The sequence below is a fragment of the Nothoprocta perdicaria genome, unplaced genomic scaffold, assembly GCF_003342845.1.
Source record: "Nothoprocta perdicaria isolate Ctin4 unplaced genomic scaffold, notPer1 scaffold_271, whole genome shotgun sequence".
Taxonomy (NCBI): domain Eukaryota; kingdom Metazoa; phylum Chordata; class Aves; order Tinamiformes; family Tinamidae; genus Nothoprocta; species Nothoprocta perdicaria.
In genome coordinates this window covers 258,329-283,841 of record NW_020455501.1, presented here as the reverse complement: position 1 = coordinate 283,841, position 25,513 = coordinate 258,329, and the positions used below count along the sequence as shown (strand labels likewise).

Below are 25,513 nucleotides of genomic sequence, written 5' to 3'. Positions count from 1 at the left end.
CATGGGAAAAAAGGGGAAAATACTTCTTAATATTAGTTGCTGTGAGACTGGTATCTCTGTGATAGCGCCTTGAAATAGGAATTGAATGTTTARGGTTTGTGCTAGTGCCAAGAGTGAAAAAAACGGACTGAAATTTTCTTAAGCGTGAAATGGAGCAAGATGTCCATTTTGTGGCTCTATCATCTAACATGTGAGCAAATCAGCTTCATTTTCAACTATTAAACTTTTCTATGGGAAACAGCAGAAATGGTAGGTATAGAAATTGCCTTTGGTAATAAGCACTGCTGAGTAGAAGCATCTTTGAGTCCTGTGGGTGTCTGTAGGTGCAGTGCTTGTGGTCTTTGGAGCACAGGATACTTTGACTTGCACGTTAGATCTTTGACAAGGCCGAGTTTGTGGCCAATTGAACTGTGCAGGAAAAAGAGCTCTTAAAAAGCACAGGTTGAAGCCAGAGCTGGGTCCTTGTCTTGCRAAAGTGCCAAGGGCTTATTTGAATGCTGATGGGAAGAGACTGCCCTTGAAATGAGTATCAAATACCAAAGAGACTTGCCTGTTTCTTTGCRAGTGGCTGACCCTCCAAAAAGCCTCCAGAAATGTCCTAAAGCCATTTTGCCAAATTAATTTTGGGAGCCCCTTTGCACACTTAGCATCTTAGGTCACTTCTGTATATTATAGAGTTGTCACTGTCTCCACACATTAACTCTACAGCTTGTTCAGTCGTTTTGAAGAAGTAGTGCGTGTTTAAAATGGAACCAAGTTTCAGGAATCAAAGGGAAAATGGATTCCTGATGCATTGAAGCTGACGTGCACACTTACTGTTTGCCAAMTTAAGCTGCTTTGTAGTTCATATAAACACTGCTTTTTTAAAAAATGAAAGAGAAAGGAAGGCGGGAAATCTCTTATCAAACTGTGGCTTATTTTATAGGAAAAATATTCAGCATGTGATTTTTAATTTTTATTTTTGTTTTTTTTGTGACTTTTTTGTGACTAGTGACTTAAACCCTGGAGACAAAGCAGGAGGTCTGGGATACTGCAATTTGTTAGCATCTGAAAAGGGAATGGACCTCACTTGTTTTCTTGTCTTTTTCCATGTGTTTTCTGCTATGTTGCTGTCTTTTCATGGAAAAAATATTAAAAATATTTAAAAATATTTAAAATTATTAAAATGTGTAAAAACCCACCATTTTATCATTTCAGTGAGCTCAGTTCAACAAGGTCTGCCTGCTAATTCTCTTTGTATAATTCAGTAAAAYAGGGCACAAGGCCTATTTTAAAAGCTTGGAATATGACAGCTACTTAGCCATAAATATCTTCCAGACTTTTTATATCCTGTGCATGAAGTTTAGAGCAAGCTGTTTTCCAGCAGAAGGAATATAAGTTTCTGATACGTATTGGCTGATTGACTTTTTCTCAAAATACTTAGAAACCCAAAGCTTGAAAGCAATAAAGTTTTTAAGAGACTGAAAATACTTAACGAAATGTGACCCTTTTTCTGGCCTTATTCATAATTTATATATGAGAAATACTCATAATTTATGAAAGTATTTCTCAAGCTGACATAGCTGCTAATCATCTTCAGGAAGGTCACTGCTTAATAGGTTTTTATTTAAAGCTCTACTTTACCACTTTTGGCAAAACTGTATTGCTCTCTGAAACAAGTGTTTTCCCTGCATAACCTAAAAGAACTAATAGCTAAAATACTAATATTAATTAGCTAGAGCTCTAGTCTTTTGCTGCAATTCTTTTCTTGCAAGACTTTAAGGCAAATGAGTATCATCTGTTGCCTGGTTTGTTTTGATTTTTTTTTTTACTTTGAATTAACATTCAAATTAGACTTCCCTAGTATTGCTTAAGTGCTAAACACATAAAGCTATTTTTAAAAAGATTTAAATATAAAATGCGACTTGTCTTTCTCCTTTTGGCTTCTGCATGTCTGATCTTTTGTTCTGTGCCTGATGTAATAATTATTTTTTTTAATGCAAAAGGTCAGGATAGATGAGGTCATAGGAAGCGCTGGTGCCTGTGTCTCATAATCCAATAGACATCACTTTGTGTTTTTTATTTTGTGAGTTTTAAGGAGTTTTGACCTGCATCCTGGAAAGGTTATACCATATAGCTCATCCAGCTATAATGCAGGAAGACTAGAGCCTAACAATAAACATGATTTCAGTTATTTGAGAGCTTCACAGGGCCGGGGAAAGGAGGGAGAGCGCTTTTCTGAGGCCACTGACTGCTGTATCTTCTAAATTACTTTTTTAAATGCATTTTTGTAAAACAATCATGATTTATGAGAAGGCACCTTTATGGGCGAGGGGACCTGTATATGTTGTTGTTATAACAGGGTCCGCTAACCACAGGCTTTTACTGGAATAGTTTACTGAAGTGGCTCCWTTCCCCCAGTCTGTTTTTCACACTGGTTTTCCCTATCCTTACTGGGAGACCAGACCTGAACCGTGAAAGSAAATGTTTTTGGCCTCTCCAGAGGGATATTGTGTTTACTCTCAGGAAAGTATTCACTAATATGAGCAAGAGGCCTGGAAGGGAAAAAAACCCAGCTTTTGGCTCACCTAGATGTTTATCCTACAGTGTTTTCTGCATGCACTGAAACACATACTTCTGTTTCCTGTAACCATGTTTTATTGTGGTCTGTCTCTAGTAAATGTTGTTACTGTGAAACTAGAATATGTGATTAAATATTGCCTGTTATMAAACTTCAATTTTAAAAAAAYGACAGGAAAACTATTTCAAAAGTGCTTGACAGAGTATTAMAATCTGCTGAGCGTTGCCCATTGTTGCTGCTCTATTTGAATGATGTTCTTTGTATTTTGGGGCGYAAGATGGAGCTTAAAATGAATCCAGGGCAGATCAGAGAAAGAATTAGATATGTTGTTAGTAGTGAATGTATTTGCTCTCCTCACCACTGAATCACTTCTATACTGCGAACTCCACACTTGAATTTCCTCTCACCCTCTGGGATTTTAGATCATCTCCATCTGAAAGGCAAGAGATAGGTAAGGAGACAAGTAGTCTATGGGAGAGCAAGAATCAGTGGTGATAACTTATCATATGAATGTGATGCTGTTTGAGAACTGGTTTAATGCCAACCTAACGTGTGCAGACACTTAGCCATAGCAGAGAAGAACATCATTTTGTTATAGCATTAAGTGCTTTGGACCAGTGACTTTTTTGACTGTTAGGTATCACTCTTACACATCAAAGTAAGAGAAGTGATTATTTCATTTCCAGCAGCTTGTCCCTCAAACACATGGTTATGGGGCGGAATCAGCCTGTGAAAGATAGTGTTAGACTAAGCATGTTTGATAAAACAAGCTGAATATAAGCAGTCTTTGAAGATACAGTGTTAAATTTGGTGGTTATCTCCCATTACTGCTTTGATTTTTGTTTGTGTGCCTTATTTGTTGTTAAATCAAAATGGTGATGGGAGTCTTTTAAGATGATTTTAATGAGCAGTTTTGAGGGCTTTCTTTGTTTATTTAAGCCCACTGGCTCAGCTTGAGGAGTTTTAATGCTCGTGCTCTATGGATTAGTGAAGGACATGGGTCTTCAGTGTTGTTGATATAACTTGTTTTTCTTCTCAATTCACTACTCTTTTAAGAACTGCCAAATAAACATCTGCTTTTCAGGGTGGACCTCTGAACATCATTGACATGACTTGGGAGAGGGAAGCAGGTCTTGGCATATAGTGATAGAAAGCAACATTTCTGTAAAAATAGCTGTGTATTGKAAGGCTTCCTCGTGCTTGCGTGAGCCCTGTCTTTACTGTTGTAGTCTCCTTTATCCCTTCTGAAAACAAGGTTGAAGAGTTCTTGATTTTTTTATCTTCCTGTTTTCCTATATGCTTCTTGTATGACTTTTCKCTGCTACTTCCCAAGAGCCTTAAGAAGGCTACATTTGCTTGCAAGCTGATTASATTGTAATAGTCTTTAAAATTCACTTTCTTTTTTTCATATTTAATAGGTTTGGCTACTTGAAGCACTGATTTAATAGGTTATGCTACTTGAAGCACTGATACAGAGCTCTTAGTGTGTGTGTGTGTGTAAGGGTTTTTCAGCAAACCCTTCTAGTTCAAAGCTAGAGCAGTCTCAATAACTTAAGTGACAAACATGTTAGAGTGTGAAAAATCTCAAATTTTATAATTTCTCCCAAAAGGTATAAACACACAGAACTGTGAATATAGCAGCAGGTGGTATTTTGGTGGTCTCCCCCATGGTTGTTTATATAGCAACAGGCATTATAACAGCACTTCATTTTCATTACTGCAGTGCTTAGTCATCTGAATCCCAGCCAGTGTTCCTCCATACTCTGAAAAGTCATCCAGGATCTTGTAAAACAATTAACTGTGTCATTTCATTAGAACTCACGTTCTGGATTTGAGTCCCAGCATTTGACATTCTCTGACAACTTTATTAAAAATGCTTAACTTCTACCTAGCGCAGTAGGCATGATTAAGAGAACACTTTTGCTTCTATTTTTGTTCTGGTGTTTTCACACTTGTGGAGCAATTGTCCTCTGAAATTGATGCTATCAAGGAAGGGAAGAAAACAAAAACATTTTGTTTAACTAAAAATTCAAAATGGTTCTTATCAGCCCTAACAATCTGTGAGTGTGCATGGTGCACATCTCTTGGGCTGGTATGATTGTCTCCCAAGCTGATACAACAGTTGTCTGAAATATCATAATTGGAGGCTAAAAGAAACAAAAATGCTGTAAGCTTTGGCAGAAACTCTGATATTAAGCACAGTCACTACTGCAGTGTCTGGTGTTTTGGACTTTAACATTCTCAGTTTTAAGCCTGCTCCTATATATCATTGAACGTGATGAGTATAGTTTGGGATACAAAATAGGGTAAATAATGAACAGATTTCAAAATTGGAGTCATTCTGAGATGCCAGTAAAGGATATAGTAATCCAGGTGCTCTGTGGTTTCTGGCTGGAGGTAAATAGTTATGTTCTATTACTCATTAAATACTGTTAAGGGAGATAATAGGAATAGGAAGGAGTTATTTTTCTTTGTACTTGAACTCAGGGTATCATTATTTTTCTCAAGAGCCCCAGCATCATTAATGACATAACCCTGAATTTGGATCTGAGAGACAATCTGCTATTACACAGAAATAAGACAGCAATAAAGATTTGTTGTTGTTTTTCTGCTTTTTAACTTAATTGAAAAACTTGACTTCTAGTATGTATCTTATGGGCTTTATAAGGGTAACTGGAACCATGCAAGTGTGTATTTYAAATTCGCAATCCTGTTTGTTAACAATCTGGTGAGTGAATGTTTTATCTTCCCAGAAATTGCTAGAAAGAWTATTAAAATTTTGTTTAATTACATTAATTATAGTCATGTTAATTAAGTGTATATCTCTGACAACATAAATTACTTTTAAATTGCTTGGATACCTGTAATAATTTAGAGATGTTCAAGGTGAGTTAGCACGRAGGGGACTCACTGTTGAGAGCCTCTTGTTCCAGTAGAAGTCATATGGAAGGAACGTTAGATAGAAGCTGGAACAAGCAAATGGTTTTCCCCGGGAGTTAAATTTAAATAAATATGGCCACGTTTGTCAGGCCTCACCTATACTGCAGTTGTTAATTGGAATAATTTTATTAAATGAAATTGAGTCAACCTTTATATCRGAAAAGTTGTATGTTAGAATAAATCCACCTTCTCTAAGTCATTGCTTTAAACTTCGCTCCCTTCAAGGTTCGTGGCTATTCATCATCTTGGAATAAATAGGAAGCATAATATAAAACATGTTTCAGTTTGATAGATCTGTCTTAATGCCAGGATTATTCTGGGTCCGTCTCCAATGTCTCGATRTTTGTTTGGAGAGATGCTTCTTGAAATTCTTCGGGAAAATCAAAAATTCCTGTTTTACAAAAGCAGTTTCTCTAGATGGTTGCTGACAGCTGCACATACTGTCTGATTTTTCACAGTTAATATCTTTGCAGCATTTAAATCCTTGGTGTTATCCCCTAATAACACGTTACTGTGTGTTGCTAATAGTATTAGAGCAGATTYAAGCTCCTTTCTAAAGTGTCTAATGACCTTAGGTCACTGATTTCTCAGGTTAACTATATTTTTGTTTGATCAGGCAGTATTTTATAAGGCAATGRGAAATCAAAGCTCAATATAGAAGGTAAATACTGGTAAGGGAATAGCAGTTAACACTTCTTACACCCGAACATCATCCATGACTYGAAATCCTTGTGTCTCTGATCCATTGAGGATACATAAATTTGGACACAAAACATGGGCACTTGCTCACCACAGTTAAACAAGCAGTTTTGCTTTGGGCAACCAGCATGGCCAGGTCCCTAATGCCCTGAAGYCACAATCTAATCTTCAAACAATGTGCACTTTGCAAATGATTCTCAGTCCCTTTGGAAACTTAGTGGGAGGCAGGTGGAGGTGGGTGATACTGAGTAGCAACAATTGAAATTTGATCTTGATTTTTTTAAAGGGAATCAAAAGGGCATGCAGAACCTCTTCCTGTTCTTGTTTTCCTGCCCACATTTGATATTTCATTGCTTTCCTTTTTGTCTTTTTTCTTCCATAATGCTAGGCTGTATCTTTGAGCTCCTTTTAATTCTCATCTTGTGTTAATATGAGCACTTAAGGCAATATTGCTTTGGCTTTTAACCAGTTACAAAGTAGAAATAGATTTTTTTTTTCAGAAACTTTTGTTTGTGTTTGATACAATTGTCTCGTGCATTCATCTGATCTTGACCATTTGAAACAGAGATCCCTTAATCCAGTCCTCTTTATGGTAGGAAACCTTAGAATTTAAGGATGACTAATAAAAAATGGTATTTTATAAACATTTGATTAGTGTAGAAAAACAAATGTAATATCTCTCAATTTATTTTTTTTTTCTTTTACCTCAGGCCAGTTTTCTAGTTAACCCAATCTACTGTAATCTCATCAGGAGAATGTGGTGATCGTTTAGTAATTTATATCCTATCGTTGTCTTAATCCAGGCTCTGTCGTTGTGGCAGAAAATATGAAACCAAGTCCACCAGATGACTTGGTTGTGTCCATATGGAAATAATAAACTATGTAATAAATAGCCTCCTGTTGTACAATTCAGTGCTGAGGATGATTTTCTTCCCAAGTGATCTTTCTTTCTAAAGAAAGACAAGCACAGAAATAGTTCTTGATTTCAAGATATTTTGGGGCAGTGGGAAGGAAAAAGGTTAGCCCATCATTTAGGAAAATTCAGGTGAATTCCTGGTTCAATGTGAATCTCTTATTTGCACCCAACTCCTGTAAATTACAGAAACAGGTGTGCAGCTCRAAGAACATTTAAATTCAAAGAGGACTGTTCCTTGTGCTTCAACACCTACTTATATCAGTGTCAAATTTGTTGTCCATGTAAATGTATCTTGGGCCAGCTGTGACTGAGGGTTTGCATGTAACATCTGTTGACAGCTGTRTAGCAGTTTGGTACTGCTTCATTCCAATAGCATCCTTTAAAGTCTGGAATTCAGGAATATTTTCTGTAGTGACTGCAGGAGTGATAAATTCCACTGCAAAATTTTCTTGAAGCTTGGCCTTCAAACAAGTTTTTTTCCTCTATGCTCCTATTTCTTAAGAGTTTTTTTTTTTTTTAATTTAAGGACTTTGCAAAGAAGTAATTTTAATTAGCAGCAGTGACACTGACAGGTATCACATGTACTTCATTTGATAACATGAGGATTGAAGTGTGTTGCATTCCCATGGAGTCTGTGTATGGAACCTTTTAATTTCTTTCTGCCCCCCTCCTCCTAGGAATTACTACTTGAGTAACAATAAATCCACGTCAAAAACGTTTTTATTTTTGCTGCGTTGCCTTATATTTGAGTGCTGGGTTTAATTAAGTGAACAGCCATCAGCTTAAATGTTGATATAAGCTGTTATGAGAACACAGACTTGGCTCAGCTGTGTGACGCTGTTTCAGCTAGTTGATGTTCCTATGATGATTTCAGTGTTATATTGATACATTTTGGATGACAGATGACACTAACGCACAAATAAACTTTCAGAATTGGCAAAGTTGAAGTTGGGTCTGCTTGCTTAATAGCTACCTTTTTTTGTTAAGCTGTGAGGCTCCTCTCCTATTACAGATRGGAAATGGGGGAAAAATGTTAAAAAGTTTAACAGTTGAATTGACTCTCTTTTTTTATCCCTGTTCTTGGGTGGATTTTCCTAGTATGAAGTCATAGGATTATTAAATAGAACACTTCCTTTAAGGTAATAGATCTCTCAGAATTGCTTGATAATCCTGCACTTTCTTTGAAAAGCTAGTAAATTAACTAATCATAATCACTGGAATCTGGGACTTGGAAGGCCTTGCTAATTTTTTTTTTTCTGTCCTTGTAGCTTAGATATCAGCATGGACTGAGTACTCCAGACCTAAGGCAAACTCTTCCCAACCTGAAACACTTCATGGAGCTTGGGCTAATGGTTAGATGGTAAGTATATTCTATGGTCTCCTTAAAAGGTAGTTAAGGGGTCAAAGGAAATGGCTGCTTGAAAACAAAACTAAATTATAAAGATTTTCCCAAACAAACATCTTTTCAGAAGAGTTAAGGAAGTTTGGTGCAGATTGTTTTCTGAAAAATCCGGCCATCTAAGATGTCCATGAGGTGTTTCTGCTGTTTTCTTCTGTTTTTGTAAGTGCATCTTCCATGTGGTGTGCCCAGAATACTACTGGAAGAGAAATGGGAGGGAAGGACTGATTTAAAACTCTTAAGATGAATTAATAATCCTCTTAGGGAGGGATCTTAAGGGCTTCTAGCACCTTTTGTATTGTTATAGCCTGGGTGGGTAGGAGGACATCAAGACCCTCATAGAACAGGACTCAGATTAGGCTGTGCCTTACAGTGTAATTGAAGTGAGCTGCATGGGAATCTAAACTATGCTTAATGCAATTCGTGCTGAATAGATTGGCCGCTAATGCGTACAGTTGCATGCTGAGTGTAGTTGCTAAATGGGAAACTCTGTTAACTATCATGTCAAAGTCCTAGTCGCCTGCAAGGGGGATTTTGGTTGTTCTTGCTCTGATTGACTGTGGTGGATGCAGAAATCCCTCGCCACTGCCTGTAGAAAGTCAAATTAGACTGGTTTCTGAATTTAAAGATTAAGGTTAGTGCTGCTCTTTTACAGAAGCTGTTTAAACATGATGCTTGATCAATTCTTTCCTTAAACACACTGGGATTAGTTTTAGTAAAAGTGAAGGCTATGCATTAAYGAGTGTATTTCTGCAGGTATTAGAAGCTTCATTTTCTTTATATATGGTCTTAGTTATGCACATTCACCCATCCTCTTATGTTAAGCAATTGTTTTGCTCTTTCTTCATTTTGGAGTACATGAACCCACCCAAGTGTAGATCCTGTGCCATTTTTAGGAACCCTGGACTGGTTGCTGCTCCAGCTTTGCACAGGATTTGTGTGGTCCCTGTGCAATATTTGGCTCTATGCAGGTACTCCAGATGCTTCAGGATATTTAAAATATCATGCAGGTGGTTGGGTACCCTCAGCAAGTTTTGGTTCCAGGTTACTCGGTTGCTCTGTTGATGGACATGGACTCCCGCAGTGCTCCAGCTGAYGTGAGAAATGATTTCTCTTTGCCACAGACTGCGCCAAGTAGTAGGGCTGGAGGGCAGCATCCAATCCTAAAGAAAACCAGTTGTTCCTAATAGGATAACAGAGTACTAAGCACAGATAGCCAAACCTTAATATTTTGGAACTGCTATATGGTGTTTAGCAAACTCAAAACTGCAACTTGTTTTAAAATCTGATGCGAAATGACACTAAATACTCTGGTATGAGCTCTTCTTTTTAACAGTCTGGTTATTAGCTTTCCAGTGCTATTCATATAATACCTGAATTCCTTCCATGTTAAACAAATAGAACTAGCAAAATCTCTATCAGAAGTGTAATGCAAGCTATTCTCTTGCAATAGTCTGCATGTAAAGGGGTCTTAGATTGAGAAACAGTGTCCAAGCTCTTCTGATACACAGCCTTCTGCAACCCTAAAGAATCTTGTTTTTCCAGACAGGCTCTGATTACTGTATTATTTAATATTTTTAGTAGGCTCCTAAAAYGTTGCTAAGCTCTAAAAACATCTTTTTTTCCCCTTTTTTCTTCTTCTGTAATAAAGAGATTGTAGGAAGGAGAGCAATTCTGAAACTGTGTGATCACATCTGCTTTTATGCACAAAACAAGCACTTTATTGCAGCTCCAGTTAAATTATAAGAGCAGGCTTCAAACATGGTAATGCCTCYGAGTAGCACACTCAAAATATTGGGCCTTCAGGCCTAAAAATCTACTGCAATGGGTAACAGTAACTAAAATCCTRTGGGACATCACTTTGTCATAACTTTTTCCAGTTCCCCTTCTATGTGAAAGGAGGTTAACTCTTTGCCTCTGCATCACCCTTCATTCCTTGTGTTGAGAGGCTTGATCCAAGTGACCTAAGCTGGTTCCCAAAGTATTTGGTGTGATTTGGCAAAGCCTTGACAAAGGAAAACAAATACAGGAGTAGAAAAAAYACCATCTCTGACTAACTGATGTTGCTGGATGGAAAATCAACTGAATGAAGAAAGCACTGCAAGTAAATAGTTCCTGAGAAAAGCAAGCTCAGGCCCTTGTGCAATGTTCTACCATCAGTAACTTTACCACTGAAAAGATTCCTCTTTTCTTTCTTCTTTCCCCCTATCAGCACTGGGTAAGTKATTCCTAAAATGCTGTGCAGTCCTGTAAGCAAATCTGAAAATCTGTGCTTTGGGGAAGGGCTTTTGGGGCTGTAATCAGAATCAGAAGAGTGGGAAGGGTACAGGTGGTGGGTATCTCTTTCGGTCTTGAACAAGATTGAGTTGCACAGATGGGTGACTCTGGGACCTGCTACGTGGGAATCGCTTTCAAAGGGTACGGATCTGTTCTCCTTTCCCGTGCACGCCAGCTTTGAAGTACCAATAATGGAAGTTTTTGCTAGGCCTTAGAGATTTTAGTTTTATACAGCTTTCTCTTTTCCCACTCTGTGATGGTAGATACTCATTAGCAAGACAAAAAACGCGTTTTTGGCTGRGCAATAGTTCAGAACACATAGGACCAAGTTCTCTGGGAGTATCACATTGCTCATCCTCACCCCAGTATCTGCACCTTTTCTTCTCACCTCCAAAACTTGCATGCGTAGTTGCTGATTTTTAACTTCTTGGCTGTTTAGAATCATTAGCCTTTTTTTTAAGAAATTGATTCTAAGTATTTCCCAAGARTATAAATGGAAAAGAGCCTTTCCGGGGAGTCTTAGCTCAAGGGGGAGATTGAGTAGACTTTCATAATGGGGCAGTGCAGTTGGAGGCATAGTGCGGTACAGGTGACCACTGTTGTGTGGATGATATCTGATTACATATATTTAAGTAAGCATAAAAGCCTCCAACTGTTAAAATGAAGATTTGAAGGAATTCTGCCTTTTTCAGGCTACAGCAGGTGAGTAATCCAATACCCTTTACTACAGACTGTAGCTGGCAAAGTATTTCCAAGGTATTCTTTGTTTGCAGGAGGAGAGCAAGAATATTTGAGGAAGGTCTTTTTATTATTTACAGATTAATTTGCACTGCCTATTTTATTTTTCACTGAATTTTATTGTTCATTTGGTGTTCTTCAGCTCTTATCAGCACTCTAGATGGGTCTTGGCGAAATTAGGTTGACTCAAGTTAGAAATACACTGATAAACTTCAACATTCACACTGTCCTTAGTTTCTTTTCAAACAAGATTGTTTTACAGAGATGCATTTGTTCCTTTTAAATGAAAGAAAACTGCTTTTGTGGAGCCATGCATTTCTGTGCATGYCAGTGTTTTGATTTTAAAATGTCCCCTTTTATGCGTACAGGGTGTTGCTTGTGCACTTGAGGACAAAATTATTTCCTCAAATAAGCTGATTGAAAGTCAAATTCATGCTTAAATACCTGTTTCAGAAAAAGGTTTTATAAATTTAGTGTATATCTAGTGATTTAATCTGAAAGCTTGAATGCACCACTGTCTCTTCATTTTTTGTAGTATCTACGTTGAGACTTCATGCACGTGTTGCATTCCCTTGTATTTATAACTTGTTTACTCATGTATAGGTAAAGGTATGTATAAATGGGTTATAAATGACTGCCTCATATTTCACTTATTTTGTGCTAAAAGGGTTTTGATTGATTTTTTCATAATTGTGCCAATCTGAAACAAGTAAGGCCTCCTAACTTTGTCTTTTCATAACTAAATAAAAATTAGAGCCCTGCTTTTTTTACCAGTTTCCAATTCGCTGCATGCTGTAGTTATGCTATAAATATCGGACACCTTTAGCCCTCCAGATAAAAAGTCTTCTTTCTGTAGGAGACCCCTTTTTTTCATGTTTCTATTGGCGCAAGTTTGACAGTAGTCCTTAAACTATCTACTAGGACTTGAGTCTTGCACAAATTCTGCTCTGCCTCTGAGACGACCCTTGGCCTTGTGGTAGGTCTGCAGAGTTCAGTGTCTCCACATCAAGGCTTAATTGTGTTGCGACTGGATCCTTCTGCCTGGTGAGATTTCTGTTGTTTTGGTTTCTCAGGCATGACACTGAAATGATTAATACGTGTTTTCACATCACAGTGTGCATGATTTATTGCATCAAGCTTGCAGGTCTACAAGCTCTGCTTCCCTCCTCATGTCTCTCCTGGCACCTATAGTCTGCCGAGTTTACTTTTCTTCCCCCTTTCCCTCTACTGCAAAATATTATCTGTACCATAAGCAGATGAAATCAAGATACCTCTAGTGGTTCCTGTGGGTGCTGTTATGGAAGCTACAGAAGTGAAAAAATTTTGCTCTTATGATATCAAAGCTGGCTGTTGACTTCTTTTCTTAGGGTGAAAGATGATGAGTCAACAACTTAACAAAGTTGTTGTTAAATAAACTGTCCTAGTTGTGGTGCCCTAAATGTTTTCTGTCTCCTTTTGGGAATAATTCAGTTTCCATTTTTCTAGTCCTGGAGTCTCACTAGCTTCCAGAATCATTTTGATGAGTTTTTGCTCATGGAAAAACCCTTGCACAGCTCTTCTCTTAAGCTGCATAACCACGAGGGAATTTATTCTAGTTTTCAGGAGACCTAAACTTTGCACAGACTGGACATTTTGTGCACAAACACATTTTTTACCTAATTTGTGACAAATCTGAGCATGATCTTTGCATCATGCTTGCATTAAATCAAATGAAGATTGTTTCAGTTTCTCTCCTGCTCTTCAGTTTTTAATTTATTTTGCTCTCTATATTTTTTGAAGGATTTTTGTGATTGCTAATAGTACGTAGTAATTTACCTAATAGTAGGTGAAGAGCACACAGGAAGAGTGTTTTTCTGAATAGTGTGCTTACTTAATTTGCTTACCTAATGCTAGTAAATACAAGATATTACTTTGAAAGCTTTTGTCTGTGCTCCTTTGGAGCTCTCATTCAAAAACTACCCCAAAATACTTGCATGTCCAGCTTAATCATTAAATATGTTTCTAAGGTATTTCTTGCTTCATATACTTAATGTTTGAGTTAAACTCTAGTAGTGTAATTTATGAAGATGTTTTATAAAGTTCACGTCAGAATTTTTAGCTGCCAAAAGACACAATTTCACCTTAACTTCATGCTGGCAGCCTCTTTTTGCAGCCATGTCACTATTGTGCGTTATTTAACCAGTAATTTCTAAGAAGGTGAGAAACTATTATTACTTTTTAGCACAGTTGACATGATATTGGCTCAGAGCTGTACTTGGAGCTTCAAACATTTCAAATGGCCGTAAACCAACTTAAACACCTTCATTTAACGTTCTTACTGCCATGAGGTCATAGTTTGCAACAAAAAAAGATCAAATGGTGTTTAAGTTATTTTTTTTAAAGTATTCTCATACCAAAGAGCTGTAGTTGTGGATTTTGGCTCTTGGCCAGACAATCAAGATTTAGTATTTTGACCAGCTGTGATCCAATAATGTTCCTCAGAGGAAACATTTTGTGGGGAGGAAAAGATACATATTTGAGCCTGTGAATTGTATTCTGTCTTTCATACTGGTTTACAGTTTCCCTGAGCCCCTTGCAGACAGATTAAATAATCACAAGTGAGTCCAACTGAGGAGACTTTCATTTTATTAAAACTACAACTAGATTACAACTGGAATCTCTTCACTAGGCGAATGACTTTGGGAATATTTATGCATAATATTTCAGTCACTTTCTAAAATCTCATATCTACTGTGTAGAGTTTAACTTGTGCTTTAGGTTAAGACTACCCAAACAGACCAATTATTGACTAGTGAGCAATTAATTTTAGGAGAAAAAGGACAAGGTGCTGTAGATACATGCATAGTTGTGTTGCCAGTAAAATTTCAAACCAAAGCTGGACTATTTATGAATTGGCTTTTAAGATTTGAATGCAACTGGAACAGTGAGAGTAATTCTCTTATCTATAATGTCGCATAAATCTGTTGTTCTCTTCCGTTTTGCTTTTATTTTGGAAATCCTGCTTTGTAATAGAAATTTAACTTACTCTTATATGTAACTAGCTCTCAACTGATCTAACTTGATGACTAAAAGCCTTAACAGTCTGATGACAGTTCATCAAGTCTTTYATATTCTTCTGGTCTCAGGCCATTCCTTTTGGACAGGTATCAGCATCTGTTTGCTGTCTCCAAAGACTGACCAAGTAATTTCAGGTAGAAACAACCAGCTCACCCTCAGTAATCCAGGTCAAAATTGCACCTTGGAGTGGAACAAGCCAAACTGTTTTTCACTAGTGAGGATCCCTTGCAGTTTCTGAGGCTTCTAGGCAATTAGGATGTTAATTTTCAATGGTTACTTGTTGTTTCTATTGTTTCTATCTTATTTCTATTTCTATTTTTTTAATTCCATGAGTCATGAAGCTAATAGAGACCTTCTCTAGATMTTGCCTTGATGGGGTGCTATGAATTCCAGTAACAATATAGCCTTTTCCTGGAAAACACTAATAGAGCAGAGTCCCCCTGTCAGTTGCTTGTTTTCATGGAAAGCTAATAGCAGCCCAGTATTTTTGAACTGTAATTCTCTGTGTATGTTACTGCTTAGCCAAAAGTTTGATTTTTATTTCTTGTTGACACCTCCAGGGAGGCGAGAGAACAGGAAAAGAACCATTGACTTAACTGCCTAATCCATTGTAACTAGATGTGTTTTGTCTTTATTTTATTTGACTGCAACAGTGATCGTGCCCTGCTTAAAAAGCTCTCAGAATGCTTTTCATCTTGTGTTGCCTTCTAAACACTTGTCATCCAGCCTAAACTGCTTGCCTTTCTGCTCAAGAGGAGACATCTTAAGAGGATGACTGTAGATATCTGTCAGTCTGGTGCTGCCCACCCATCTGGAGGCACCATCTCTCCTTGATGACTTCAGGAGTTGAAGCATTGACCTGTTGGAAGGCTAATGTGTGGTATCCTAAGTGCTCTCCTTGTATCTAAATGCCTTAGCTAATATTTGATAAGCAGTCAAGCCATTCCATTGAGTTCATTCCCAGTTTCTCAGCTTTGGGTTGTTAGCCCCATATTCTTGRCTGAAACTAAAACCAACCCTATCCATATTTACTGGCAGTAGTACATCATTTCAGAAATCTGCCTGTGTATCTCCTATAGCTTAAGCCCTGGCCTTGCAGTCTTAGGTAAGGTCCATTTAATTATGTGAAGCTTAAGGAGCTTGGCTGCAAGTACTTCTTGCTTAAATTCATTAGCTTGAATGCTTATATAATAAATGAAGATGATTCCTCTTATATTGCCTTTTGGGACAGCCCTAATATTCCATTTTATTAGAACCTTGGACCTTTAAAATATTCTGTTTTAAAGAACTGTGAGGTTATTTTGTAGATGGGTGAGATTAGCTTTGTATTACTGCTATGTTTAGGCTGTTGGATCGCTTAGTATAGATCATTCTGCCAATTCAGCTTACTGAGGGAAGATTTTTTTGGCTGCTGCACTGAAGCAGTATTGTTCAGGCATACATACCCTGTCAGCCTGAATAGCCTTGTCATAACAAGCTTTTTAAGAACACTTCTGGATCTGCAAGCTAATTAATTTCTCAGCCATTAGCCTGGAAGGCCAAGACTTGCAAAGGAATTTAGGCCTATATGTTTCCCTTCAGGAAGAACTTAAATTTACATGCCTGCTGCAGGAGTTTGTAAGGATGCTTAAGATCATTAGATGCTGATTTCACATTGGTTTTCTTGGGCACTTAAGGCCAAGAAAACCACCCTTGTGCCTAAGTTAGTTTGCTGATGATGCAGTCTGGTACTGTCTGCATGTCCTACCCTTACAAAGAGTCTCAATCTAAATTTAAATCAAGCACATCAAAAGCACAGTCCAGTGCAACAAATAAAAATGGTAGGTAGTAGCGTTCACGTGGTGAAGGGTTTTTCCTGGGTTTTGATTTCTCCAAGGAGGACCTTACATCTTGCATGTTCATGTGTCTATGCAGCTTCAGTAGCTGGGACCAAATCTGGGATTGCATCCTGCTCCCCTTTTCCTGAGAGTCCTTCTCACCTGAGATAGCCATTAGTCTCCTGAATAAGAATAATCTCTTGGATTAGGAAATAAGAAACCCTTATTAGAACACTGCCTGTCATGGATCTGATTTTTAAATATCAAGCTTTGCTTTGCAAAGAACGTGTCTTACACAGTCATTCCTGCATGTAGTTTTTGGGTTCTTCTGACACTGCCAAGGTGCCTTGGTGAACCCAGATGTAAATTATCTACAAAACAGCTAACATAACATTTAGATGCATCTGTGTGTGATCTCTTATACCTTTAAAATAAAATCTCACGATATTCCTCTTTTAAATGTACATCTTATGTTATTCTATCTATGCTAATCTTGCTATTATTATTCTAAATGGGGGAATTTGCAGACCTCCTGGGACCAGTTCAGGAATGAATTCATATTTGACTCATCCCTGGCATTTTGATATAAACCAGGAAGAATGATTTCATCATTATTTTTACAGGAGATGTTAATACTGGAAACAGTTTTGGGGAATTGGAGAGTGATGACAAAATCTGGCTTTTGAGTTTGAAAAGAAGTCTATGAGCATGGCTGAAGCAAGGCTGAAAAAGCTAAGCTTGGGGAAGGGAAAAACAGGCAGTCCAGTATATATGTCTGATCAATTAAAGTTTGCAAGTGTGCTGACTTGGGTTCTTCTGTTAATGATATTACATGATTTAAAAAAAAAGTTAATTATGTAGCAATTGGTTAAAATATTCAGAAGTTATGTAGAAATGTCTCTTCTTGGTGGGTTGCTGAGGAGTAATCTCCAAGACTAAATCTACAGCACATTTATGAGCATCTGTGGCACTTGACTGCTTTGCCTTGTCACCTCCATGAAGTGTGCTCCAAACCGTTGCAAAAAGAGCTCTGAAATGTTGTACAGATTAAAAAAAAAAAAAAAAAAAATCCATTAAAAAGGTCAAACTGCAGCTGAAATCTAAGAAGGTAGTGATGTTTCTGTTGCCAGCTCTGTGTATGGTCCAGCTCTGTGTACGATGCCCGGATCTCTCCCTCACTGTCCTCTGCTATAGGTTCCAAAAAGAGCTTTTCTTTAAGGTAACTGGAGATTGTTAGAGGAGAGAAGGAAGCGCTGTGTGTGTATTAAGGGTCAGGCTGAGAGGAAAGGATATGGGAGAAGAATTTAAAGCTCCGTGCTACTCCACACTACCCTTTGTGAGGATGCTTATTTTGCAGAAGGAGTTTTTCCAATCCAGCTTATTCTACTTAGAAAAGGGAGCAAAAAATGGGGACCCCTGTTAGAGGCCACTTGAAGTTGGTATTCCAGAGTTTTTCTCCCCTGTAASAAAGATCCCAGAATATTTCAGGTCTTGGTTAGAAGAGGAGAGTTTCTTTCAAGTGAAACTAGTGAAGGAGACTCATACTGATGTGAATTCAGGCTTGGAGTGATGTGTTCTGGAGTTTGGTAATAGCTCTGCGTGTGTGTATATATTCATTATTTGGGAAAAAAAAGTGAATTGGTTACCTAGGTTAATGTRCTATATACTGTTTGCATAGAGTACGGTGATTATTATTTGAGCAAGGATTAACCCAAATGTCACAAWCTATAATTTGGAACGTTAAGCTCATGTCATATGAGGTGTGCGAGTGGTCTATTAAAGTACTAAAATTGAACATGTAAATTAAGCTCGTGATAAGTTCGTGTTCTGCAAGAATATATGTCCAAAGAGCTCTGGAACCATTGGCATAGAAAAGCAAAATATTTGGTAAAAGYAATCCTCTGCAAATAGCAAAATTCATGTGGCTTTTCTCCTTTGCGCAGCTGTCAGGAAAAGTCCACTGCTGGAAGAACTCAGTCTTGGAGAATTTGGCCACAATTACTCTTTGAGTTTGTGATGACCCCAACACAGGCCATAAATACATAAATATATGAGCAACAGTAATAATTCGCAATGTACAACTTGGTCCTATAAAATGGTGTTAATAGTGAGAAGTAACATAATGTGGTGGTTTCTTGGATGATTGACTCTTCAAACCATGTAGTTTTGTAGATGTCCCCTACATGATCTTAAGGGTTTTCAGTAAAACTGTCCTCTGGGGTGGATATATAGTGGATATAGTTAAACACATGGCCTTAAACAGATTTGAGGTTTTAGCACTTCAGGATGCAAGTGGTTGGCCAAACAGAGCTCCAGTTTGTGATAAAATAATTGCTCCCGTGTTTGGTTGAGCATCTGCACGGCTCGTGAGCAAGTTTGACAGCTGTGATTTATCCTTCTCTTTTTTTCCTACCAGTGATCGACACCACACATCCAGTGCAATTCCCGTTCCAAAGAGACAGAGCTCCAGCTTTGGCAGATTGGATATTGGCTTCTCTGGTGGGCTTCCTTCTCCGGATAAAGGACTCCGAAAACGAGCCAGCACGGGGAATGAAAGACTGCAGTACAAAACTCCTCCTCCCAGCTACAACTCGGCTTTAGCACAGCCTGTTGCCGTTGCAGCCTGTGTAGGAGAATTAGACAAAAAACCTGCACCGATATCTTCCTCCTTAGATACCTCCATGGACACCTCAAAAGCAAAGAGCGAGAGAGGAGGGGCTTTATGCAGCAGTTTAAACGGGGAAAACGGGAGGCTAAGCAGTACCCAAGATCATCAGGAGTCTTTCCTGGTACCTACTAGTGCAATAAATGGGGCGCTTCTGCCTGGTGAGTGCTCGGGCACAGCAAGCAACGAGCAGCCCTGCGAGTACCGGCCCTCGGCCTGCTGCACCGTGGAGCAAGCCGAGGAAATCATCGGCATGGAAGCCACCGGATTCAGCGAGGGGGACCAGCTGGAGGACTTCAACTCCATCCCGGTGGAGCACGCCGTGGCGGTGGAGTGCGACGAGCAAGTCCTGGGGGAGTTTGAGGAGTTCTCCCGAAGGATCTATGCACTGAACGAAAACATGTCCAGTTTCCGCAGGCCGCGGAAAAGTTCGGACAAATGAGCTCGGACAGGGGGGTTTCGGGGTAGCAGACATTGAGGTGAAATCAGTGATCTGGAACAGAGATAAAATTGCACTTATTCTTTATAGTAATTATGAAAAAAAGCTAAAGTTATTCCTCTGGTGTTAGACAAATGGACTTGTAACCGAGCACGATAACACAGGATCATGGTATATTCACAGCCCAGGTAAATTTTGATTCTGCTTCCAGTCTTATATCTATTATTTATGATCTGTTCAGTTTTCTTTTGGGTATCGAAGTCCATTGTGAAATGCTTTCCTGGGGTAAAAAAAAAAAGACTTCTAGTGCTGGTCAGGCCCTTCTATGAATATTTGTTTATTATTTTAGAGTTAAAATTTATTTTAATCTTTGCAGAAGAAAACGAAGTTAATTTAAAAATGCATTTATAGCAAGACCAGCAGACACACACCTCTTTACTTTCTCCCATGTGCTCCCATGGGGTTTTTTTTTTTTGAGCAGTGTAGTCAGTGTTACGGAAATACCATGAATTTGCTCTACCTGAACAGCTTTCTCTTGGCTGTGCTCTTTGTCTTYTGAGGTTGTAGTTTGCACTGATGGGTCTTCAGTTGGTGGTGTAAACTTGCCAGAGAACGAGCACCTGTGTGATACCTGTGGTTCCCTTGCACCTCATTAATCAAAGCATTCCCTCCTCCCTCTGTACTCACAGTTCGTACCGGTGGACACCTCAAGTAGAGGCTTTGAGGACTAAATCGTCTCTAATGTTTCTTAATTTTAGGTAAAAACCCTCAGCCTGACCATTCCATGCTTAGGTACAGCATTTCAAACCTCATCAGCAGAGGCCTAACAAATGCACTACGTAAGTGGGGCTCACCTGCCACATTCCAGGGTGTCTTGGGGGATGTGATCCGAGGCATTTCAGRCGTCTCCATAAAAAAGAAAACAGACTTGAAATGCAGTCAGCGCTGTGGAATTAGGTGACCTGGTTGAATCACTCCACCCCCTGTAGAAAGGAGGCACTTAGTGTTATCCATCTAAATCAATATCCTCTTAATGGTACCATCTGTGCTTTCAAGGAAGACACTTTCAGCAGTTTGCTAGAGATGCAGGTTGTTTTTTTAGGTAGGTTACCACTGGCACATGTGTTCAGCTGCACTAATGGGAAAGCAATTTGCAGCCTGCTTTGCAATTCCTGGTATTTGTTTGAGTTTGGATTTCATTGCTCTTGCTTTCTATATTGTATACCCAAGAATTTGGGCTCTGTTGTGAGCTCTCAAATATATATAAAAAAAAWATATATATAGCAGAATAAAAAAACACTTCATCATGCCTGACTTTTTTTATTCTCCTCCCTAGTTTATGCTTTCTCTTGAATCAGTGACTGAGGCTGTTTTCTAGCTTCACCAAAAGACTTAGCCTAAATTAATTTTTTAAATGTGGATATGTATAATCTCAGCTATCTGTTGTCAAAACAAGATGTGTGTGTGAAAGCCGGTATGCATAATAGCACTAGTTTAGGATATGCGTTTTCCAGGTAACAACTTAATGATTGTACTGAAATTATATTCACATTTCTTCTCTTAGCTTTTAACAGTTGTGTCTACAGTTGAGTGATTGGATCGAGCCTTTCTACAGTGATTCATTCTCTTTGGTGTGTTGCAATAACACGTGCTGGATGGAAGCGGTCACAAGGAGAGGCTCCAGCTCTGTAGGACATGGGAAAACGATTCCAGTTGCAGACTTGGATGTGGCGTTGGACATGCTGGACATGAGGAAAAGATAGGTGGGAAGTTTTCACCAGTTCTGTCACTGACATGTTGAGAGCCAAAAGGAAATAYCTGAAGCAAGCCCAGCACTTGCTGATGAAGTGGGCACAGAAATTAGATACTCTGTCCTCTGCTAGCAAAGAACAGTGGGAATCCAGAATAAACCCAGACACTGTCCAGCAGCGTCAAGTTAGTTGTGTACATTGAAGGGTGGAAGCTGGCACGCTCAAAACAGCACTAAACTTGCATTTTTTTAATACTCACTAATTGCCCTTTACGAAGACAAGGCATTAGCTTGTGTGTGGTGGTGGCTTCTCAAACCAACCCAAAGAGTAGCCATGGAGTTGCTCTCTTCCTTAGAGCAACCCATGCGATTAGGTTCACAAAACAGCAGCAGAACTCTCTTATTTCCATTAGCTGCACATTTTCTCAGGTTGCACACATCCAAATYGAGTCTAGTTTTTCTCCCCTCGCCTTGTTGCTGTTTGAGCCCTGTGCTTGTTCTTGTGGCAAACACAACTGTTGAGTCCTGCGTTGGTCTCGCAATGCTTCCTTGATGGGCTTTCCACAGAGATGTCTTTATTGGAGGTGTTGTTACATGTCCCCAGGTTTSTTTTCCATTCTTGCAGCTTATTATACAGAAGAAATAAGAGGGAGGACAACAGAACAGGGCTAATTAAAGCATTGGCAAACTTATTTTTGCTGTGAAGAGTGTGGGTGGGAACTGTACAGGTTGCAGCCATCTCATGACTTTTTTTTGTGATTGTTTTTTTCCCCTCCTTGTAAAAATAGTTTAGCGGGAGGGAAACAAATAGTAAGTTCTTAGGTGAGATGATATATCACAGTGTGCTTTAAACTGCCAAGAGCCTTTCAGTTCCTGCACAGCTGTGACTTTGTTAAATGTCTGCAAATCTCTTCAAGTGGAGAAAACATTTCATTGCAATCTCTTCCCCTCACCAGGAATTCCTAAGATTTTGAGAATATTAGTTTTGGAAGATCATATCCCAGTATATTTTTATAGCGAGCAAGACGGCATTGGCTTATCCTTGCTTGAACAGGTATTTAAAATGGACAAAAAAAAAAGTAAATGACACGTTAAAGTTGCATTGGTAATTGTGGGAAAGCTCATCGGTATTTATAAAATAAAACTGATTAGTATCTCTGAGGTTGTGTGTCTTTTGTTACGGGTCCCATCTGTGTTGCTCTGCTGACAGTCGTGATTTGGACTGCCATGTCCACCCCCTGGATTGAGACTCATCAAGCCTGAAGCGATCCAGACATGGTGAATGTTCTGGGTTTCCTTGGAGGCCACCAGGTTTTGGTGCCATGCAAGACAGCCCTGCAGTTGCTTCTCCTTCCAAAAAGATGGTTGACAGCTGGAAAACAGCCCTGGTACCTGGGAAGCAGCTGCGTTCACAGAACCTTTATGGAGAGTGACGCAGGCTCGAGGCCTGGGTAGAGAGAAACCTTATGAGGTTCCACAAGGACAAGTGCAGGGTCCGGCACCTGGGCAGGAATAACCGCATTCACCAGCACAGATGAGGGGTTGACCTGCTGGAGAGCAGCTCCAGAGAGCTGGTCCTGGGAGTCCTGGGGACACCAAGGTGCCCATGAGGCTGCAGGGTCCTCATGGTCAAGGAGGCCAATGGGCTCCTGGCTGCATCTGGAGGCCGTTGGCAGCAGGGCACGGAGGGGATCCTGCCCCTCTGCTCAGCTCTGCGGAGGCCAAAGCTGGAGCCTTGGGGGCAGCTCTGGGCTCCCCAGGACAAGGGGCACGTGGAGCTGCTGGAGAGGGGCCAGCGCAGAGCGACAGGGCTGAGGAAGGGCCTGGAGCARCTCTCGTGTGAGGAGAGCCCGAGCGAGCGGGGCCTGTTGAGGCTGGAGAAGAGGAGGCCGAGAGGGGACCTGGTCAGTGTGTGCAAGCASCCGAGGGGAGGATGGAGGCAGGAAGGGGCCAAGCTCTTGTGGGTGGTGGCCAGGGGCAGGCCAAGGGGCAGTGGGTGCAGGTTGGAGGCCGGGCAGCTCCATGTGGCCGTGGGGAAGAACTTGTTTGGTGGGAGGGTGCCCGAGCCCTGGTTGAGGCTGCCCAGGGAGGCTGSGGAGGCTCCTGCTCTGGAGAYSTTCCCAMCGCGCCKGGATGGAGCGGGTGCCCCGTGCTCTGGGTGTCCCTGCTGGAGCAGGGGGYTGSACWGGGTGATCCCTAGGGATTCCTTCCAACCTCAACCATCCTGGGAGTCTGTGGATGCTGTGTCCCCTCGTTAGGGAGATGTTACAGTTCATCCAGCACCTCGGGTGATCCAGGCTAATCCGAAACACATTTCTGCCTGAAAACCCCTATGTTCCTGTTGAAAAGGTGGCTGCTGTTCAAGGCTGATGAGGAGACTGTGCAAAACGCATCGAGTTTCAGAATATTTCAGAATATTTCAGAATATTTAAGGTTGCTGGTGGGAAACACTGTAAGATGAAGAGCTAAAGGGCTAGTGAAACACATTTATTTCTTTTCTCTTTTTTTTCTTTTTTTCCCACCCAATCCATCTGTCATCGGAGAGTAAAATGCCAAGACACTCACTGTAGTGCTCTAAAGCTGAAGGGGGAAGATGCAGGAGAGAAATTTTACTTTAATCTGTTCTGCAACATGCCCCAGCTTGAATACCACTGTATTTCTGTAAAGTGAATAATCGGCTACGAGGGCAAAAGGTTTGTATTGAAACACGTACCTGGAGGTGCTGCTTGGAAGACCTGACTTGCTCTAGATTAACTGTGGGCATTTTTGTACTCTGTCACCTTTTGAATGGACAAAGTACTCTTGACTTTAAAAAAAAAAAAAAAGTCATTTTTTGGCTTAGTAAGTTCTGCCAGTAACTTCTTTTAATACTAATTGAAAACAGTTCTATGTTTTGCCCTCCACCAAAAAAAAAAGCTTCTAATAAGCTACTGCATGTAATTGTAAGATTTCTTTTAATTGCTGATTATTTTTGATTATTTTGCTCTTGGTTTATTCAATCCATAGCATTAGAGAATAAGAATTAATATAAGAATAAATATAAGAGTTAATTTTAAGATATTAATAGTAATATCTTAATATCTTAATATAATAATAAATATAAGAATTAGAGAAGGGATAACATGATTATTGCTCTACCTTGAAGCATGCATAGCCAGTCTGCTCCTAAAAGCTTCTCCTAAAATGTCTGTGTCATTAAAATAATAAGATCAGTCAGGATTGAGGGGCCTCAAGCAACTTGTTCTGCTCACTGGTCTCTGTCTTCTCCCAAAAAGCAAAACCCTCCAGCTGGCCTGTGAGTTTTCACTTGGGATTTCCACGTGCCATAGGCAAAGCATATGCAAATACATGCAAAGTGCAAAGTCAGGCATTTCTTGGGGAAAAAAAATCCCCTTTTTGCTGCAGGACATCATTGCGGGATGTGCCCACCTTGCTYGACGAAGCTCTAAAGAAGGAATCCCTCTTCCTTTCTTTTTTTCATCTAATGCTTTTCTSGTGTTATTTTCATAAGGCTGATTTCAGTCATTGATGTGAGATTAGACTGGGCAGAGTTTGACTTGCACTTTTGACTGACCTGGCTATCACTAAGACCACRGCCGCTTTGTAAATTTGTAAATTTACAAATTTACAATTTGATTTGTAATAGTTTTCTCATATTAATCTTTTCTGCCTTCAAATATGGCAAAATTTCCCTGCAATCCAATACATCCTTGATGATTTAGTTGGAGACAGTGCTGTCGTGGCAGCACCACCTTATACATATCAGTTTTCTCTGGTTTGRGTTGAACGCATTCTGCATGGAAGTGAGTGGGAATGATTCCTTGAGGGGAGACTGATAGGCTAAACACAATGTTCAGATAATATCTTAGCTTTGCAATGTTCTCCAAGTTCCTTTCTTTCACAGATGTTCAAATCAATGCTAGAAGCAGTAGCAGCAAACTGAGTTCACCTCTAGTTGCATCACTATGAAATTCCTCCATAGCTTGATGCCTGGTCTGGAAGATGGGGAGGTTTTCCAGCCCATATTGACCACTGCCATCCTGACCACAGATTGATACTTCTCCCTTAGAGAGCTAGAATCAAATATGCTTGAAATACATCTTGTGCAGAAGCCCAGCAAATCTTTTGSATATTATGCATGGTTCTCTAAGGTCATGATCACCTTTCTTGGTATTTGGGCTTGCAAGCAGATGAAGGGCTTTTTGCTTGGTTGCGTTCTAGGCTTGTGTCCCCATGGAAGAAGTCATCAGAGAATG

At 39.6% G+C, this 25,513-nt stretch overlaps 1 protein-coding gene across 3 annotated transcripts in view; it reads left to right on the top strand.

Moving 5' to 3' along the window:
* The window catches only part of UVRAG (UV radiation resistance associated), an 83,647-nt gene extending 61,442 nt beyond the window's left edge, over nt 1-22,205 (top strand). Inside the window, exons 14-16 of one of the 3 annotated variants that reach the window (XR_003249677.1) lie at nt 8,384-8,475; nt 18,820-20,346; nt 21,072-22,205. Coding sequence is in view for 1 of the 3 variants with exons in the window: in XM_026040959.1 (XP_025896744.1) it covers nt 8,384-8,475; nt 18,820-19,510 (783 nt within the window). In the remaining 2 variants the exon portion in view is untranslated. Of the gene's footprint in view, nt 1-8,383; nt 8,476-18,819; nt 20,723-21,071 lie in introns of those variants that run through there. The other 2 variants (XR_003249678.1, XM_026040959.1) reach the window with 2 other exon arrangements.
* Nucleotides 22,206-25,513: the final 3,308 nt, after the last annotated feature.